The 20,254-nt window shown below is 33.9% G+C and overlaps 1 protein-coding gene across 3 annotated transcripts in view; it reads left to right on the plus strand.

Annotated features, from left to right (window-relative positions):
- ATR (ATR serine/threonine kinase) overlaps nt 1–20,254 on the plus strand; it is a 142,396-nt gene that overhangs the window by 109,962 nt on the left and 12,180 nt on the right. For 2 of the 3 annotated variants that reach the window (XM_036877350.2, XM_036877354.2), the window contains 8 exons: nt 4,034–4,193; nt 6,282–6,461; nt 11,923–12,065; nt 14,597–14,694; nt 14,974–15,206; nt 16,459–16,593; nt 18,093–18,293; nt 19,635–19,778. In XM_036877350.2, the coding sequence (XP_036733245.2) occupies nt 4,034–4,193; nt 6,282–6,461; nt 11,923–12,065; nt 14,597–14,694; nt 14,974–15,206; nt 16,459–16,593; nt 18,093–18,293; nt 19,635–19,778 (1,294 nt within the window). The remainder of the gene's footprint in view (nt 1–4,033; nt 4,194–6,281; nt 6,462–11,922; nt 12,066–14,596; nt 14,695–14,973; nt 15,207–16,458; nt 16,594–18,092; nt 18,294–19,634; nt 19,779–20,254) is intronic. The other variant, XM_036877351.2, reaches the window with a different exon arrangement.

The raw sequence follows: 20,254 nt of genomic DNA on the forward strand, positions 1-20,254 counted from the left end.
ATATGTGAAACAAATACTAACAGAACTAAAGGAGGAAATAGAATGCAAGGCATTCATTGTAGGAGACTTCAACACACCACTCACTCCAAAGGACAGATCCACCAGACAGAAAATAAGTAAGGACACAAGAGGTACTGAACAACATGCTAGAACAGGTGAACCTAACAGACATCCACAGAACTCTACACCCAAAAGCAGCAGGATACACATTCTTCTCAAGTGCACATGGAACATTCTCCAGAATAGACCACATACTAGGCCATAAAAAGAGCCTCAGTAAATTCAAAAAGATTGAAATTCTACCAACCAATTTCTCAGATCACAAAGGTATAAAACTAGAAATAAATTGTACAAAGAAAACAAAAAGGCTCACAAACATGTGGAGGCTTAACAACACGCTCCTAAATAATCAATGGATCAATGACCAAATTAATACAGAGATCAAGCAATATATGGAAACAAATGACATCAACAGAACAATGCCCCAACTTCTGTAGGAAGCAGCAAGGGCAGTTCTAAGAGGAAAGTATATAGCAATCCAGGCTTATTTAAAGAAGGAAGAACAATCCCAAATCAATAGTCTAAAGTCACAATTATTGAAACTGGAAAAAGAACAAGTGAGACCCAAAGTCAGCAGAAGGAGGGACATAATAAAGGTCAGAGAAGAAATAAATAAAATTGAGAATAAAACAATAGAAAAAATCAGTGAAACCCAGAGCTGGTTCCTTGAGATAATGAACAAAATAGATAAGCCCCTAGCCAGACTTATAAAAAGAAAAAAAGAATGTACACACATCAACAATCAGAAACGAGAAAGGAAAAATCACAACGGACCCGACAGAAATACAAATAATTATTAGAGAATACTACAAAAAACTATATGCTAACAAGCTGGAAAACCTAGAAGAAATGGAAAACTTCCTAGAAAAATACAACCTTCCAAGACTAACCAAGGAAGAAGCAGAAAATCAAAGCAGACCAATTACCAGCAACAAAATTGAATTGGTAATCAAAAAACTACCCAAGAACAAAATTCCCAGACCAGGTGGATTCACTGCTGAATTTTACCAGACATATAGAGAAGGCGTAATACCCATTCTTAAAGTTTTCCGAAAAATAGGAGAGGAGGGAATACTTCGAAACTCATTCTACGAAGCGAGCATCACTCTAATACCAAAACTAGGCAAAGACCCCACTAAAAAAAGAAAATTACAGACCAATATCCCTGATGAACATAGATGCAAAAATACTCAACAAAATATTAGTAAACTGAGTTCAGAAATACATCAAGAGGGTCATACACCGTGATCAAGTGGGATTCATCACAGGGACGCAAGGATGGTACAACATTTGAAAATCCATAATCATCTACCACATCAACAAAAAGAAGGACTAAAACCACATGATCATCTCCATAGATGCAGAAAAAGCATTTGACAAAATTCAACATCCATCATGATAAAAACTCTCAACAAAACGGGTATAGAGGGCAGGTACCTCAACATAATAAAGGCCATATATGAGAAACCCACAGCCAACATCATACTTAACAGCGAGAATCTGAAAGCTTTTCCTCTAAGATCGGAAAAAGACAGGGATGCCCACTCGCCACACTTTTATACAATACAGTACTGTAGGTCCTAGCCACGGCAGTCTGACAGAACAAAGGAATAAAAGTCATCCAGATTGGTAAAGAAGATGTCAAACTAACTATTTGCAGATAACATGATATTGTACATAAAAAACCCTAAAGACTCCACTCCAAAACCACTAGAACTTAAATCTGAATTTAACAAAGTTGCAGGATACAAAATTAATACAGAGAAATCTGATGCTTTCCATACACTCATGATGAACCAGCAGAAAGAGAAATCAGGAAAACAATTCCATTCACAATTGCATCAAAAAGAGTAAAATATCTAGGAATAAACCTAACCAAGGAAGTGAAAGACCAATACCCTGAAATCTACAAGACACTCTTAAGAAGAATTAAAGAGGACAATAATAAATGGAACCTCATCCCATGCTCTTGGCTAGGAAGAATTCATATTATCAAAATGGCCATCCTGCCTAAAGCGGCCTACAGATTCAATGCAATCCCTATCAAAATACTGAAGTATTCTTCAATGAACTGGAACAAATAGTTCTAAAATTCATATGGAACCACAAAAGACCCCAAATAGCTAAAGCAATCCTGAGAAGGAAGAATAAAGTGGGGGGCATCTTGCTTCCCAACTTTAAGCTTTACTACAAAGCCACAGTAATCAAGACAATTTGGTACTGGCACAAGAACAAACCCACACACCAGTGGAGCAGAATAGAGAGTCCAGATATTAACCCAAACATACATGGTCAATCAATATATGATAAAGGAGCCATGGATATACAGTGGGGAAATGACAACCTCTTCAACAGTTGGTGTTGGCAAAACTGGACAGCTATATGTAAGAGAATGAAACTGGATCATTGTCTAACCTCATACACAAAAGTAAATTTGAAATGGATCAAAGACATGAATGTAAGTCATGAAAGCATAAAACTCTTAAAAAAACATAGGCAAATATCTCTTGGACATAAACATGAACAACTTCTTGATGAGCATATCCCCCTGGGCAAGGGAAAGAAAAGCAAAAATGAACAAGTGGAACTATATCAAGCTGAAAAGTTGTACAGCAAAGGACACCACCAATAGAACAAAAAGGCATCCTACAGTATGGGAGAATATATTCATAAATGACAGATCTGATAAAGGGTTAACATCCAAAATATATAAACAGCTCATGCATCTCAACAAACAAAAATCAAATAATCCAATAAAAAAATGGGCACAGGATCTGAACAGACACTTCTCCAAAGAAGAATTTCACATGGCCAACAGGCACATGAAAAGATGCTCCACATTGCTAATAATGAGAGAAATGCAAATTAAAACCACAATGAGAATTGCAAAATAAAACCACATGGCCACCATCCAAAAGACAAACAACAACAAATGTTGGTGAGGATGTGGAGAAAGGGGAACCCTCCTACACTGCTGGTGGGAATGTAAATTAGTTCAACCATTGTGGAAAGTAGTATGGAGGTTCCTCAAAAAACTCAAAATAGAAATACCATTTGACCCAGGAATTCCACTCCTAGAAATTAACCCTAAGAATGCAGAAGGCCAGTTTGAAAAAGACATATGCACTCCTATGTTTATCGCAGCACTATTTACAATAGCCAAGAAATGGAAGCAACCTAAGTGTCCATCAGTAGATGAATGGATAAAGAAGGTGTGGTACATATACACAATGGAATATTATTCAGCCATAAGAAGAAAACAAATCCTACCATTTGCAACAATATGGATGGAGCTAGAGGGCATTATGCTCTTTGAAATAAGCCAGCTGGAGAAGACAGGTATCAAATGATTTCACTCATCTGTGGGGTATAAAAACAAACAAAAAGGTGAAGGAACCAAATAGCAGCAGACTCACAGAACCCAAGAATGGACTAACAGTTACCAATGGGAAAGGGACTGGGGAGGATGAGTGGGAAGGAGGGATAAGTGGGAAAAGGGGGCTTTACAATTAGGACACATAATGTAGCGGGGGGCACAGGGAAGGCTGTACAACACAGAGAAGACAAGTAGTGATTCTATAGCTTCTTACTACGCTGATGGATAGTGACTGTAATGGGTTATGTAGTGGGACTTGTTAATGGGGGGAGTCTAGTACCCATAATGTTCCTCATGTAATTGTAGATTAATGATACCAAAATAAAAAATGAATAAAATAAGTAAAAAATTAGAAAAAGATTGACAGCATGTCTGGGGAGGTACAGATATAAGTCAATAATACGGTCGTCATAGATATGGGGTCTGTAAAAACGGAGTAGTCCAATAAAATTAAAATCTTTTTTCATAATAAGTTAATTTTTGTTTCCTTTTGAATTGTGCATTGAGAAGGTTCTATGCTGGGAACAGATCTTTTAGTTAAATTGTTGAATACACTTAAAAATGCTCTTTTCCCCCTTTTTTGTCACAATCCTTTAGACCAGACTACAATGAAATGGTTGGAGAATGCTGGCTACAGAGTGCCAGAGTAGCTAGAAAAGCTGGTCACCACCAGACGGCCTACAATGCTCTCCTTAATGCTGGCGAATCACGACTTGCTGAACTGTATGTGGAAAGGGCAAAGTGGCTGTGGTCCAAGGTAAATTAGGCCACGGGAATGATCATCATAAACATATGCATATTCAGTTATGATTGTCTCAGTCAGTGTATTCAACAATTTAACTAAAAGATTGTCTCAGTCTTGACTTGAGAGACAATCCCTAATTCACATTCAGAACCACCTTTTTCTGTCATCTTTATCATTTGTCTGTCGTAATCAGAAGAAACTATTAATTTTATCCTGAAGTTGCCAAATATCTTTCTATTTCAGGACAGAAGTGCAGTTCTTTCAGTTTACATCTCTCCTTTTTCTTCCTGAGGGAAGCAAACAATTTTTACTTTGCTTTTGCCATCTGTATACAGGGTGCATGTAGTAGACACTCAGGAAATATTTGTTGAGTGAAAGTAACACTATCCCTTACTTAAATCCTTGGCAAATAATTAGTTCCATGTGGACTTGCAGTATTACTGTCAAGATTAATTCTAATGTAGCCTGTCAGGAAGGGTTTAGTTTCAGAACAAAAGTTCCAGCAATCCCCAGATTAAAGCTATAGAAATGACAAGGGGGACTTTTTAAATATGTGAACTACTTGCGAAGCTTATGCCCCAGATTTAAATGTCTACTAAGTACGTATCTCCTCATGCTTGCCACTAGTCTAGAGCTAGTAGTTGGCATAGCATGTTCTGTTCTTGACACTTAGCCATTATAGCTGGTGCCATCTGCGATTGCACTAACTTTATGGTGGCTGAGAAAGGACAAGGGAGATATTTCCTGGATAGAAGGTGAAAGTAATAATTCAGCTGGTATTAGTCAATACCTGGACATTCCTGAACTAGTGCTAGTCCGTATATTGTAATGCTTTAAGCTCAATATGTTCAAATTGTAGTTCATCATCTATTCAATAACTTTCTCCTCCTATATTCCCTATTTTTCTAAATAAGCCTCTATTGCATCCTTTCATCTAAGACAGAAATCTGGGGATCATCCTGAACTTCTCTTTCTCACTTTGCTCATCCATTGGAGACTAAATCTACCTTAGAAACATCTTTTGATATTTTGATGTAAACTTCCAGGTATAAAATAAATAAATAATGGGGATGTAATGCACATCATTATGACTATAGTTAATCATAATACTGCATTGCATATTTGTATGTGGAATAAAGAAAGAAATATATCTTTTGAGTCTTCTCCCTTTCATTTATTTCTGCTGCTTCATTCACACTCTTAGCATTTATAGTCTCTAATATTAACACCCTTTTTTTGAATCTATTTCTCTCTGTACATTGCTGCACCCTGATCTTTCTAAAATGTACATTAAGTCATATTGCTCCCCTGATTAAAATCTTGTGAAGTATTCTTCAAGCCTTCAGGATTAAGTCTGACTTCTAGAAACTGCACAAGACCCTTTCAGATCAAGTCCCCATCTGTCTTTCCAACTTCATTTGTCACTCTCTCACAAACCCTTGAGGCTTCAGCTAAAACTAGACTATTTCCTTTCTCCCAGTTAATACTTATTATTCCTTCTACCAGGAATAATCATGGGGTGGTGGGGGGTGTCTATAAGAGGAATGGTTTCCAGAGCGTCACAGAATTCTCTGCTGGTAAAATTTCTACTCATTCTGTAAGACCTAATTCTGATGATCCTCATTTGATAATCTTTCCTGACTGCTGTTCTCCATTTTCGTATATCTTCAGGTAAATTTGGGGGATTTCCCTTCTTATCCTTCATCATACCTATGTACTTTTTTCTCATACTAGCAGTTAGCACGTTTTGTTACTATTTTACATAGTCTGTTTCCTCATTTGACTGAACTTTTTTAAGTTAGAGATTTCGATTTATTCATATTTGTTCATCCCCAGTTATCTACATATATCTCTAGTTCCTTGTACTTTGATTGACTGTAAAATGAATGAGCAAATGAATAAATGAATATAAGAGTTCTATATGAAATGAAGCAATGCTTCCTTTTTCAAAGGCGGGAAATGAGAGATAAACATGAAATTACAAGTAGATTTATCCATAAACATCCTAATGAAGTTTAAATGCTAACAACTTAATTTGTTTTTTAGAAAATACAAATACGTTCTTAAAATAAATGGCTGTTGTTGCCTTTTTTCTTTTAGGGTGATGTTCACCAGGCGCTAATTGTTCTTCAAAAGGGTGTTGAATTATGTTTTCCTGAAAATAAAACCCCATCTGAGAGTAAGAACATGTTAATCCATGGTCGAGCTATGCTACTAGTAGGTCGATTTATGGAAGAAACAGCTAACTTTGAAAGCAATGCAGTTATGAAAAAATATAAGGCAAGTATATGTATAATGAACTTGAGTTAGAAACTCAGTCTTTTTTTGTTTTTGAAAATGGAAAAAATGATTTTAAAGTCCATTTGGAAAACACATACATAAATATAGCCAGGAATCTTTTTGACTTTACAGTGCGTATATAACATAAGTTTAAAGCTGGAAGAATTTTCACAAAGAAAATACACTCATGAAACCACCACCCGTGTTAAAAAGAAGAATGTTATTAACACTTTACAGCACAACCTTTCACTTTACTCCCTGAAGTTAATCACATCCTAGCTTGAAAATTTCTTAACACACATCTTCCTTACTTGTGTCTTGCCAATGGGTTTCAGCCCCAGCAAGTTTGCTGTGGATTCAGTGTGACCAAAGAAATGACAGTAGAACGTTTCTTTGGGGTGAAGGGGTTTATTATCCGGCTTGTTCTCCTAGTGGTAGGTGGAGCACTAGTGTCCCTGCCTCCGCCCAGAGCACTGGGCCGAGCTCTATATATAGCCCAATAATAGCTTATTGCCTAAAGGTGTGGAAGTGGTAGCCTAGCAACAGGCAAGTTACATCATCAGGTGGTTTAAGTTCAGTGAGGATCCTGGCCATAGGAACCTCAGCTTCCCCACACTAGGTGTTAAGCTCTACATGGATGATGTTATAAGAGAGATGCTTTTCAGTAACTCTGGGTCAAAGAAAAAACTGCAATGGAAATTTAAAAGTATTTTGAATTGAATAAATAAAAATATGACATATCAAAACCCGGAGGATACAGCCAACACTATTCTTAAAGGGAATCTAACATTTTTTTTTGCACATATTAGAAGAAAATAAAGCCTCAAAATTAGTCAGCTAAGTATTCATCCCAAGAAGTTAACAAAGGAACTGAAAAGAGAAAAAAAAAAAAAAGAATGTAGAAGATAGAAAATAATAAAGTAAGAGCAGATGGTTAGAATTTGTAGGGCAGACAAACCAAAAAGGAGTTAAACAGGAGTTCCAGATCTGCACAAAAATGCCCCTGAGTCTTTGACTGAATACCAGGCTGCACATACATAACTTAAAACTCTGAGGCCCTGCTAGAAACAACTGCTGAGGAAAGAACAATCACAGTGGAGAGGGCGGGGTGGGTAAGAAGCACAATTTCCAGAGCTCACATAGGATTGAGAGTAATTCAAATTGAGATTGGTGGCAAAGGCTGTGTATAGTTAGTGGGAGTTGAAAATGTTCATTTCTTGATTAGAATGATGGTTCTACATGTATATATTTGTCAAAAGTCATCAAATTAGACATTTAAATTATGTAAATTTTATCATATGAAAATTAATGCCTCAAAAAAGTTGATTTAAAAATTTTTAAGAGATGCTGTTTATAATAGCATAAAAATATGAAATAAGATGAAGTTACACAAAAGATATATAAGACCACTACAGAAAAAAACTAAAACATTATTGAGTAAATTTTTTGAAGAATTTAAGAAATTGGGAGTTGTAATATGTTTATGGATGGGAAGGCTCAGTAATATAAAGATGTTATTTCTCTCCAAACTGACTTACAGGTTTAATGCAGTCTTCATCAGATGGTAACAGGTAATTAAGAATTAGAATTTTAAATTTACAAATGAACAAATAAACCAGAAATAGACTCAGACACAGAGAACTGATAGGTATTTGCCATAGGAGAGGGTGGTTAGGGGGATGGGTGAAATAGGTGAAGGGATAAAAAATTAGCGAGAATGTTTGATACCTTAATCTAGGTGATAGTTGTGTGAGTGTATACACATGTCCAAATGCATTGAGCTGTACCCTAAGATTTGTGCATTACATTGTGCATACCTCATTTAAAAAATTAATAAAATTTATATGGAAATGCAAAGGCCATACAATAACCAAGACACACTTTTTCTCTCACTGTCACTTTATTCTTAAATTTTTTATTTTGAAATAATCTAAAAGAAAGTTGCAAAGTAGTACAAAGAATTCCCTCATATACCTTCATCAAACTTTTCTTAATCTTAACTGTCTTAAACAACCATGGTACAATGATCAGAAGTACGAAATTAGCATCGATACAGTACTGTTAACTGTCTACAGACCTTACTCAAATGTCACCAGTTTTCTCAATAATGTCCTTTTTCTGGTCTAGAATTCAATTCAGGATCCCATATAGCATTTAGTTGTCATGCCTACTTGGTGTACTCTAATCTCTCATAGACACTGTTTACTATATTGTGTGAGGCAGGGTGCAGATAGAAAATAGGTCGGATAATGTAAAGAGGTGAGAATTTAATGAAGAACTAGGGGAGAGCATTTAATGGGATCTATAAAGAGAGCTACAGTTTTAGAAGAGGGCTATTGGACTAAAACTTGAGTATCAGAAAGGAAATACAGCCACTGTCAAATGCAGCCCAGCAGAGAGGAAGTCAGGAGGTATAAAATCCTTGACCTCTCTCCTGCTTTCCTCTAATCTCCTGTTGATATCTCCCATTGCTTAAACCTGATTGGAAACCAGAGGGCAAGTAGGCCCTTTGACATAACTCATTGTTAATCTTTTGGGATACATAGCAGGATAATAAAGGTTAGTGTGACAAGTGTGTCTGGAGGGCAAACTGAGAATAACCAGCATACTATCAAGAATTATAATAAAGGTACAGTAAGATGATGCTATATAAAAAATATAAATAAAGATGATGCTATATAAAAAAAATAAAAATGATGCTATATAAAAAAGATAAATAAGTAAATAAAATATCATAAAAGGAGAGATAAATAAACCAGTAGAACAGAACAGAGAACCCAGAAATAGATTCTGGGTGATATTGTGGAATAAAGTCCCAAAATATGAGAATATCTTAAACCTAGAGGTAGGTGAGGACTTACTAAGCAGACCAAAACCACTACCTGAAGAAATGATTGATAAATTTGACTACATTAAAATTATTTTTTAATATATTAAGAATTATATATACTTTTCTATCAAAAGAGATACCATTATGAAGGTAGAGGCAAGCCATAGGTTATATTAGTAACAAAAATGATAAAAGGGTCATATTCCCAATATAATAGAACTCTTAAAAGTCAGTATGAAAAATTCAGACAACTCAGCTTAAGAAATTGGTAGTAAACTACACAGAAGTGAATAAATGACAAAAAAAGTAAAAAGAAAATGTGTTCAGTGTAGTAAAAAGTAATAGTAAATAAAAAAGCATTATGAGATAACACTGTATACCTGTCGGTACAGCTAAAATTTTAAAGATTTATAGTTTCAAATGTTAGAAAGGCTATAGAGCAGTTAGACTCTAACACAGTGCTGCTGGAATTATAAATAGGTAAAATCATTTTGGAAAAGTTTAACATTACGTACTAAAGGTGATAAAACTATAACTCAGTCATTCTACCAATACTCAACATGTCTCCCCCAGGACATGTCCAAAAATGTTTATACCAACATAATTTGATGATTCTAAACTGAAATTCAAATGTTAATTGGTTATAGAATGGATTGTAGCATATTCCTGTAATGAAATACTATATAGCAGTGAAAACCAACAAACCAAAGTTACATGCGACAACATGGATTGATCTCACAAACATAATGTTGAATGAAAAAAGCTAGATACAAAATGATACATACCATATGACTCCATTTATATAAAGTTCAAAAATGAGCAAAACAAACTTATTGTATTAGAAATTGAGACAGTGGTTGTCTTTGGGCTGCTTTCAACAATCCTTACTTTATACTGAGTGGCTTAAACATGTATTTCTCACAGTTCTGGAGGCTCGAAGTCCAAGAACAAAGTGCTGGCAGATTCTGTGTCTGATGAGGGCCTGCTCCCTGGGTCATGATGGCCATCTTCTTGTTATAACCTTACATGGCAGAAGGGACAAGACCACCTCCCCCCACCATATATCTAGGGATCTCTTTTATAAAGGCACTAATCCTGTTTATCAGGATTCCACCCTTGTGACCTAATCACCTCCCAAAGGCCACACCCGCAAATACCATTACATTGGGTGTTAGGCTTCAACATATGAATTGGGGGAGGGGAGCATAAACAGTCTATAGCAGTGGTTATTTTTAGAGAATAAAAAGGGTAATGATTGGAAGGGTGAATGGGAGAACTTCTGGAGTTCTTGTATATGTGTGTGATCATTTTGTGACAATTGATCGAGCTGTATGTACATGATTTGTATATTTTTTATACGTAAATTTTGCTTTCCAAAATGAATTCTTAAAGCTTAAAGTAGGAAAAGAATGAAGGCAGGCAGGAGGGAGGAAGTCAAAAGAAGAAAGAAAGGAAGATAGACCATAAAAACAGGTTGAAAATGTCTTTTTTGGAAGAAATCTTAATAATTAGCATTTTCCTTCGTTCTCTTTGCTTCTCCTGTGACTGACTATATGGGAGTGGCATAATGGCAGTCTCGTCCCTACGGCCTGAGCACCCGAGTCCAGCATCTGTTCCATACATCTAGTCTTGTTCTCTCTTCTGCTGACAGGTTTGCATTTGTAAGGTTTCAGGATTAGATTGAGGTAATTCAAGATCTCATTTAAGGTTGCTGGTCTAAACTATGTTCTCAGATTTGCTTGGATTAAAAATGGAACTTCATTTAAAAATTTTTTCTGTAGTCTGATATTCTATGTGTTTTCCATCATATTTAAGTAATATTATTTAAAAATTAATAAACCACATAAATATTTAAAAGGAAACAACAAAGGAGGCTGAGTAGTTGTGGCCAGAGAGGTAGGAGAAAACTTGGAAGATTGTGGTTTCATGGAAACCCAGAGAAGAAAATATTTCAAAGAGGAAATGGTGTAGACAACAGAAAACATGCTGAAGAGAGTTCAAATGAGATCAGAATTGGAAAGTAAGTTGGATTTAAGGAGATGCTTTAGTGGAGTGGGGAAGACTGGAGCCATTGAGAAGCAGTTTGAGGAGTGAATGTGAGGTGGAGAAATCTTTTCAGAAGGCTGACTGAAGGAATTTAGAGGCAGGGCAATACCTGGAGAAAGATCTTGGAGAAAATATGATGTGATTTTTTTTTAAACCCACATTTTTATGTTTCTAAGATCCTTTCCTCTTCAAAGATTTGATATTTTCCTTTCTTTGAGATTTTTTTTAAAACAAAAATACACATATACATACATGCATTCATAAAATACTTTAATCCACTTGGAAATTATTTTGATGTATCATATAAATGGCAACATAAATGGAGTTTTCTGTCCCTAAACAGCTAATTATCCCAACATTATTTGGTTTTGTTCAGTGGACAACCCACCAGAACTAACTAGCGATCCTGAGAAAACCTTTGCAAAAAAATATCTATTCTTTATCCACATCAAAGAGTCAGTCTGCCTTTGACTTTGTTCTGACTACATGTGGGTCTCATACTTTTGATCCCTGATCGTTTACTCATACTTCCCAGCACAGAGTGTGGGATTTTGTTAGGTAAGAATTCTGTGTTCTTTTTTACAGGATGTGACCTTGTTCCTGCCCGAGTGGGAGGATGGACATTTTTACCTTGCCAAATACTATGACAAATTGATGCCCATGGTCACAGACAACAAAATGGAAAAGCAGGGTGATCTCATTCGGTATATAGTTCTTCATTTTGGCAGGTGAGTGTGAGAACTGCATGTGTACGGATTATATACATCAGGGTAATAACTCTGTTGGTTCTGAACTGTTATTATAGATCTTAGAATATTCAAGATGTTTTCTGCTTTTCCACAGATTCAATCTATCACCTTAGATGAGATGTCAATTTTTTCTTTATACATTTTTTCTTCCCTTTCAAAATAACTTTTTAATGAAAAAGTAATATATGTATATTTTAAATATATATATTTAATCCAGTAGTACCAATAATATACAATGAAAATTAAGTGTTCATACCATTCTGGACCTTTATCTCAAGTCCCTTCCCTAGAATTTCAGAAGATCTTAAATCTAGTATGTGTATATATATATATATTTATTGAAGTATCATTGATATACAATCATATTGTTTTCAGATCTACAACACAGTGCCCAGTGGTTCAACAGCTACCCATACTGTTAAATCCTCACCCCCTCTAGTGTGGTTAGGATCTATCAACATAGAAAGATGTAACCGGATCATTGACTATATTCTCCATGCTGTACTACTGTTCCTGTGACCAACTTATATTGTGATTGCAAGTTATTATGCCTCTTTATCCCCTTTACCCTACCTCCCCACCCGCTCTAACTCCTCTCCCATGGTAACCACCAGTCACTACTCAGTCTCTGTGAGACTACTGCTGTTTTGTTCCTTCCGTTTTACTTTGTTTTTATATTTCACATAAATCTAGTATATTCATGATTGTATTTAATTGCCCTGGAATGTTTCCTTCCAAGTCTATTCTGCTAAGAAGTAGTATATATGAAAATGATTTTGACATTGGACTTGTAGGAAGAGCTTATCTCTTAAGCTAGACAACATATGACATATAACTTAATTTCATATATCAGTGAATTATAGTCAGTAGTGCATTGTATCATGCCTACTGTTATTTTCCTAATTATTAACTCCCAAGACATAATAATGGCATTCTGTTTTTTCTTCTTATCATATTCATGTACCATTGCTACTTTGAAGGGTAACTTACTTCAGAAGAATAAATTCATTTAAAGTTGCCTGTTAGATACTTTGACTTCTCAGTTCAGCATTTTCAGGATTTAAAGCAATGTTTGTCCATCAGTGGTGTTAGGATTGCAGGATTTGGCCAAGCCATTCTTCCCAAACTGGAATTCAAGTTTTATAAAATCAAACCTAATTTTACTTATTAATGATTATTAATGGCTTATTATTGAGGTAGAATTCCTGATGTATTGGCATTTTGAAATGGAAGCCTAAGTAGACGACAATTATTAAATGCATTTTTCTTTTCTAAAATGAGTAATAGTTTTCATATGCTCTTTGTCTTAGCATGTATCATTTGTTGGTATACAGAATTTACTTAATACATTTCTTCTAATACAAAGAATTATTTAAAGTCCTTGATGTACATATACATAAAACTGTTAGGTATAAAGTGAGAGTTTAAAAAGTACATTTTAAGAAAGTAAGGCTATTTTAGAACATACTATCTATAGTAGTTAAAACATTTGGATCTTTAAAGGAGTAAATTCAGCTGTTGAGACTTATGCATCCCCTGAGTGATGGAATCACTGTTATTACTAATTAAGCATCAGTGTGCTTAGGAGCTACCATCTAATTAGAGAAACCTTAAGTCCATAAAAATTAAAATAATGGAACAAGATAGAATGTGTTATCAGATTTCAAGTAAATGGTATAAATATAAAAAACGTCTTTCTGATATTAGCAAGATACCAAAAAATAAACCATACAAGTCCGGCATTCATGGACTTTGGGCAGATGTGAAGTAAAAACTCAAGACGCTAGCTTCATGATTTCAATAGTATACCTCTTTGCACTTCATTGCTGCAGAAGTCTGGTAGGCCTCATGAAAAAGGTAGGATTTGAAGGATAATTAAAATGAAGGGGAAAAAATTCCTAACTTTTCACAGATTTGGCCAAGAAACAGGTCGAGTGGGTTGTTCAGAGGATGGTGAGGAAATTGGACTTGATGGAAGATACAAGCTGTTGTGTAGTGAGAGACTAAGATTGGAAAGTTATAAAGAAACAAAATTGTGAATATTTGATATCCAGACAGTCACTCTTATAGTCTTGTAAGTGGTTGATTCCTGTTTTTGAACAGGGGGAGATCATGACAAAGCTATAATTTTAAGAATGTTAGTCTGGAATTTATTGAACAGGAGAAATATGGAATTGGGGAGACCAGTTTATTGTAATTTCCCAGAAACAGAGTGATTTGACCTGACCCAGGCTTATGGCCGTAGAATGCAAATGAAGGCACAGCACTGTAGGACAGAACTTTGACTAGGTTATAACTTGTATTATTTTTGGTACAGACAATACAGAGTTATTGAGGAATGTATAAGAAAAAAGGAGAGGAGTCAAAGATAATCTCTGCTGGGAAGAAATACTGATAGCATAAAATTTGTCAGAAGGCTGTGAGACTTAAGGGATAGTTCAAGTCTTTAATTTTAATCCATATGACATAAAAAAAATCACTATGTTAATATCTTTTCTATGTAATTGCAGATCTCTACAGTATGGAAATCAATTTATCTATCAGTCAATGCCACGAATGTTATCACTATGGCTTGATTTTGGTGCTAAGGCATATGAATGGGAAAAAGGTATACTTTTTTATGTAAAAACTTCAAGGGGTAAGAATTACGATGAGTATGGCATAAAGAAGAATGAATGTGGTAATTAAGATTTTATATAAGTGTGAGCAAGAAACTAAATGTTAAAAAAGAGGGAAAGACTAAACATATACTTAAGTTGTTGCAGTTCAGAGCCTGAAAATGAAAATAGGTTTTAAAGCTGTTTTTAAAACTAAATTTTTTTCTGTAAAATGAATTGAAGTACTGTTTTCTCTTTATTGTTTTTTTGACTTTGATTTTTTTCTCCAGCTGGCCGTTCTGATCGTGTCCAAATGAGAAATGATTTAGCTAAAATAAACAAGGTTATCACAGAGCACACAAATCACTTAGCTCCTTATCAGTTTTTGACTGCTTTTTCACAACTGATCTCCCGAATTTGTCATTCTCATGATGAAGTTTTTGTTGTCTTGATGGAAATTATAGCCAAAGTGTTTCTGGCCTATCCTCAACAAGCAATGTGGATGATGACAGCTGTGTCAAAGGTAACATATTAATCGTAACAGTGTCTTTTTCCATTTATTTCACATTGATTATTTAATGCTAACAAGTACATATAAATTCCAGTGTTTCTCTTAGATTAGTAGCAAAATATAAATTTTAAGTACTTGAAAATAGAGAATTTACAGCATTGTGTCCTATTCTAAAATTCAGAAATATTTACCATATCAGATGAAGAGACTGGTATGTTTAAGATCAAAGAATTCAGCATGTATTTTCTTTATGAAGTCTAGTAAAGTGTCAGTGCTTGGTAAAAAACAATAATCTGTTTTTTTCAAGTGTTTTATTGAAAGTACAGGCATATTTATTTTATTGTGCTTTACAAATACTGCATTTTTTTTTTAACCAATTGGTGCCATTTTTCCAACAGCATTTGCTCACTTCGTGTGATCAGTGAATATGGCTTACTGAAAGCTCAGATGATGGTTAGCAGTTTTTAGCAATAAAGTGTTTTTAAGGTGTGTGTATTTTTTTTTAGACATAATGCTATTGCACACTTAATAGACTACAGTATAGTATAAACGTAACTTCTGTATGCACTAGAAAACCAAAACATTCATTTGACTTGCTTTATTGAAATAGTCACTTTATTGTGGTGGTGTGGAACTGAACCCATGGTATTTCCAAGGTATGCCTGTACTTGAACTACTAATAATAGAAAAACTTTATTACATTATTAATGGGAATTTATATGGTAGTGAATATAGTTAAATATTTTAGGGAATTTGTAAAACACACAGAAATAAAAACATTAAAATTCACTACTTCTGCCATTAATATTTGGCTATATTTATGTATATTTTCTATGCATATTTTAAATTTATATTATGTAGATATATAATTTCATATTTTTCATTTAGGACTGTTACCATAAGCATGTTCCCATTCTTCTAAATATTCATCAAAGATACAATTTTCATAATTTTATAAAATTCTATAATAGTCATCTATAATTTAACTGTTCATCATTAAGTTTCCTTTTTTTTCTCATAATATATCTAGATGCATCTGTATTTATTCTCATTTCTGATTATTTCATCAGGGTAGATTCTAAGAAGGGAATTCACCAGGTCGGAGGATAACAGCATTTTTGTAGCTCTTAAGACCATTGCTAAATTGATTTCCAGGAAACCTGTATGAATATAAACTCATATATTGGTTTAGTCAGTCAAAAGTTTGTTATCTTCTAAAAATTTTGTATAAAATTGCATTTAACTTTTTTTGTTTTTATGACAGTCTTCTTACCCCATGCGTGTAAACAGATGCAAGGAAATCCTAAATAAAGCTATTCATATGAAAAAATCCTTAGAAAAGTTTATCGGAGATGCAACTCGCCTAACAGATAAGCTTCTAGAATTGTGCAATAAACCGGTACTATCATAAACCTTACTATTTATATAGACCAATGATGGATAGTTTTATACAAAACTTATGTGAGTTTAGCTGGTTTTCTTTCATTTAATTTAGTTAAAATTCTAACATACATGGATATACATACATACACATATATCAGAATTCATTGAGTTATATGCTTTAAATATATGCAGTTTACCTTAAAAGTTTAAAAAAAATTTTCTAACTTATGTCCTCTCTCAAATAACCTGTGAATTTCTAAGTTATTCTAAGAGTAAATTATCCATATTTATTAGAAATAATTTTAAGTAGAGGAATATGAAATAAGCCATTAAAGAATAAGTATGTAAAATACTCACCAAAGTTGTCCCCAGGATTATTTTGTGTCATGCCTAAACTTTAAAAACTTACATATATTAACCTACATACATGAGAGCAAAGAAGACTGGAGTTTTGATTTTTATTCCTTCAGTTACACTTCTGTTTTGTTGGCAGCGAGTAGACAAGCACTGTGCTAAGGGTAACAAAGATAAATAAGACATGTTCTCCTGCCGTGCAGTGCTATAGTCTCCTAGGGAACTAGGCAGATGGTTATGATCTAACATGATAACTATTTTTTTTCAGTAGACTTGTGACTAGTGTTTGGACATGGTTACATGAGTAACCCATTCTTCTAGATAAGGAATTGGAGGGAGAAAAAAAAACCTGAAGAATGTGTAGGAAAGGTAAAGGTGGATTTGGTGTTAGTTATAAGGAGGGAGAGGCTCTACTGTTAACATGGTAAATAGCTAGATTTCACTTTACAAAATAATTCAGTTTATTAACTATAGGTGAAAAAATACATACTGCCCTATTTCTCACCTTCCCTTCATCAGTAAACATCTTGCAAGAGTCATCTGTTTTTGCTATCTGCATTAGTTCTACTTGACCTCTGATACACTTGGCATTATCAAAGACAGTGTTGATAGAGATCAACATTTATTATTAAACACTGACATTTTTCTTAGTGCTTTATATGTACAAGTTTCTAATTCTTTATCTGAGAACTTGGTGGCCATCTATATTTAGGAATTCAGATTTTTAAAGGTAATTCAGTGAGTACATTTACTTTATACTGAATATCACCAGTAAGGATAACCTGGTGGAATATCCCATAATCAGATGCTTAATTGTTTCTGCAGTGAAATATACTAATCTTGACACTAAGTGAGAAGTTCAGGTGTGATTTCGCTGCCAAGAAAGATTTGGTACCAAATAGAATAGTTCGATTTAGAGAGCTCTTTGGATTTTGTAATGTCTGCTAATAGGTAATAGACCTCTATTATCTCCTTTAGGTAATTTAACAATCCTATAGTACAGAGAGGTAAAATGAGATGATGTATTAAAAAAACTAGACTGTTGAGCCATTATAATTAAGATATTGTAGAAGTGAAATTTTTGTTTTAGTTGAAATTAAGCATTCTATAATTGAAGGTAAACATAGAGAAATTAAAATGTAATACTTTTTTCTCCCCTAGGTGGATGGAAGTAGTTCTACATTAAGCATGAGCACTCATTTTAAAATGCTTAAAAAGCTGGTAGAAGAAGCAACATTTAGTGAAATCCTCATTCCTTTACAGTCAGTTATGATACCTACTCTTCCATCAGTTCCGGGTGCCCATGCTAACCATGAGCCATTTCCTGGGCATTGGGCTTATATCGCAAGCTTTGATGATACGGTAAACTTCAATTTGTATAATTATAACTATGTTTTAAAAATTTAGTTAAATTTTTGAAATTAAGTTTAAAAGTATTCTCAGAGACTAAGAGAATTTTTTTTGTAAAGCAAAAAAAATGATTGGAAATATAGAAAAGCAAAACTGTCTTATACTGATGGGGCAAAATTAAATGAAAAATATCCATGTTCCCAAGATCTATGACCTATACAAATATCCATATGGAGAAGATTGATAGTTTTCTAATGTGTATTATGAGAGCCATACATCTCAAAAGGTGTAATAGGGGAGATGTTCCTTCACAATTTTTAACTTTTTATGCCTTCCATTGAACACATTTTCTTTCTGAACTTTGTCAGTATATATTGCTAATATTACATGTCTGGTTCTAATCATTTACTACCTTTCTATTCTCGACTTCTAACCATATACATTTTATCTTCACCTGTGTATTGTAAGATACACACAATTTATTCCTTATTCTCCTTTCAATCCTCTACAATCCTTAGGACAGTGTCCAAAAAAGCCCTGTTCAACCTTGTATTTTTATTTTTCAGTGCTCATATTGTTTAAGTATAACTATAATCTTTATATTGTCACAATTTGATTTTCCCATACTGTTTTTGTTCTGAAAATGGAGAAGAGAAAGAGAACAAAATACAGTTTTTAACTGTATTTTGGGAGGAAGCAAAATTCAACCAGGAAGAGCTTGATTTTTTTTTTCAAGTATGATATGTGACTATAAAATATGTGTCTATTTTAAACAAATGGCAGTAGAACACTTCTAAGTATTATTGAAACTCTATGCTTATTCCAATAATTTTATGGCTTAAAATATTTTTAAACTGCTTCAGAGCCAGATACTAAACCATGTAATAAAACCATTCTTACTTGTTGTCATGCTTTGTTTTTAACTTAAGAATATTATTCAGTATTTTTTCTCACCTCACTAGGTAGCTTTGATTTTGAAGGAGTTTCTTATTTTAAAAATGGTTACTTTTAATTGATGAACATTTCTTCCCACTAAAGATATTTAAAAACAGTGTCTCAGAATCTGAGGGAAGGTTCTAAAAAATGTTTCAAAAATCTTTTAAGCACTGTGACTGCTTTGACCAGGCTGCCTAAATTTGGATGCGTGAGTACTTATATTGCTAATGAAGTAATCCTTTTACTTCATAGCGATTCCTAATGCTTGAAAATGTGTTTATTCATAGACAACTGTTCTTTTCATAGATAATAGGTAGTTATGATAAAAGAAATTGTTAAAATAAATTTATCACATAATTTAGGTTATTTTACTGTTTTTATTGTGTTAGGTAACACAATATTTATATCACCTTTTAGGTGGAAATTCTTGCTTCTCTTCAGAAACCAAAGAAGATCTCTTTAAAAGGATCAGATGGAAAGTTCTACATCATGATGTGTAAGCCAAAAGATGACCTGAGAAAGGATTGTAGACTGATGGAATTCAATTCCTTGATTAATAAGGTTTGGAGATAGTTTAATTTTAGAATTATAATAATTACTATCAGTGTGATATGGGCTTTTCAGTTTGCAAGTAGATCACTCTTGGAATGCAATATACTGCCTTTTTCATTTTCAACTTAATTTTTTCAATTGGGATAAAATATTCATAACATTTTTCCATTTTATATAAAATAACATAATATTTCATCATTTTAACTATTTTTAAGTGTTAAGTTCAGTTCATTAGCATTAAATATAGTCATGTTGTTGTGCAACCATCACCACCATTTCTCTCCAGAACTTTTTACATATTCCAAACTGAAACTCTGTATCCACTAAACAGTAACTTCCCATTTCCCTTCCCCTCAGCCTCTGGCAACTACCATTTTTTCTGTCTCTATAAGTTAGACTACTCTAGATTTCTTGTAGAAGTGGAATCATAAACAGTATTCCTCATTTTTCACTGGCTTGTTTCACTTAGTCTTGTATCTTCAAGG

This window comes from Manis pentadactyla, chromosome 1 (assembly GCF_030020395.1).
Source record: "Manis pentadactyla isolate mManPen7 chromosome 1, mManPen7.hap1, whole genome shotgun sequence".
Classification (NCBI taxonomy): domain Eukaryota; kingdom Metazoa; phylum Chordata; class Mammalia; order Pholidota; family Manidae; genus Manis; species Manis pentadactyla.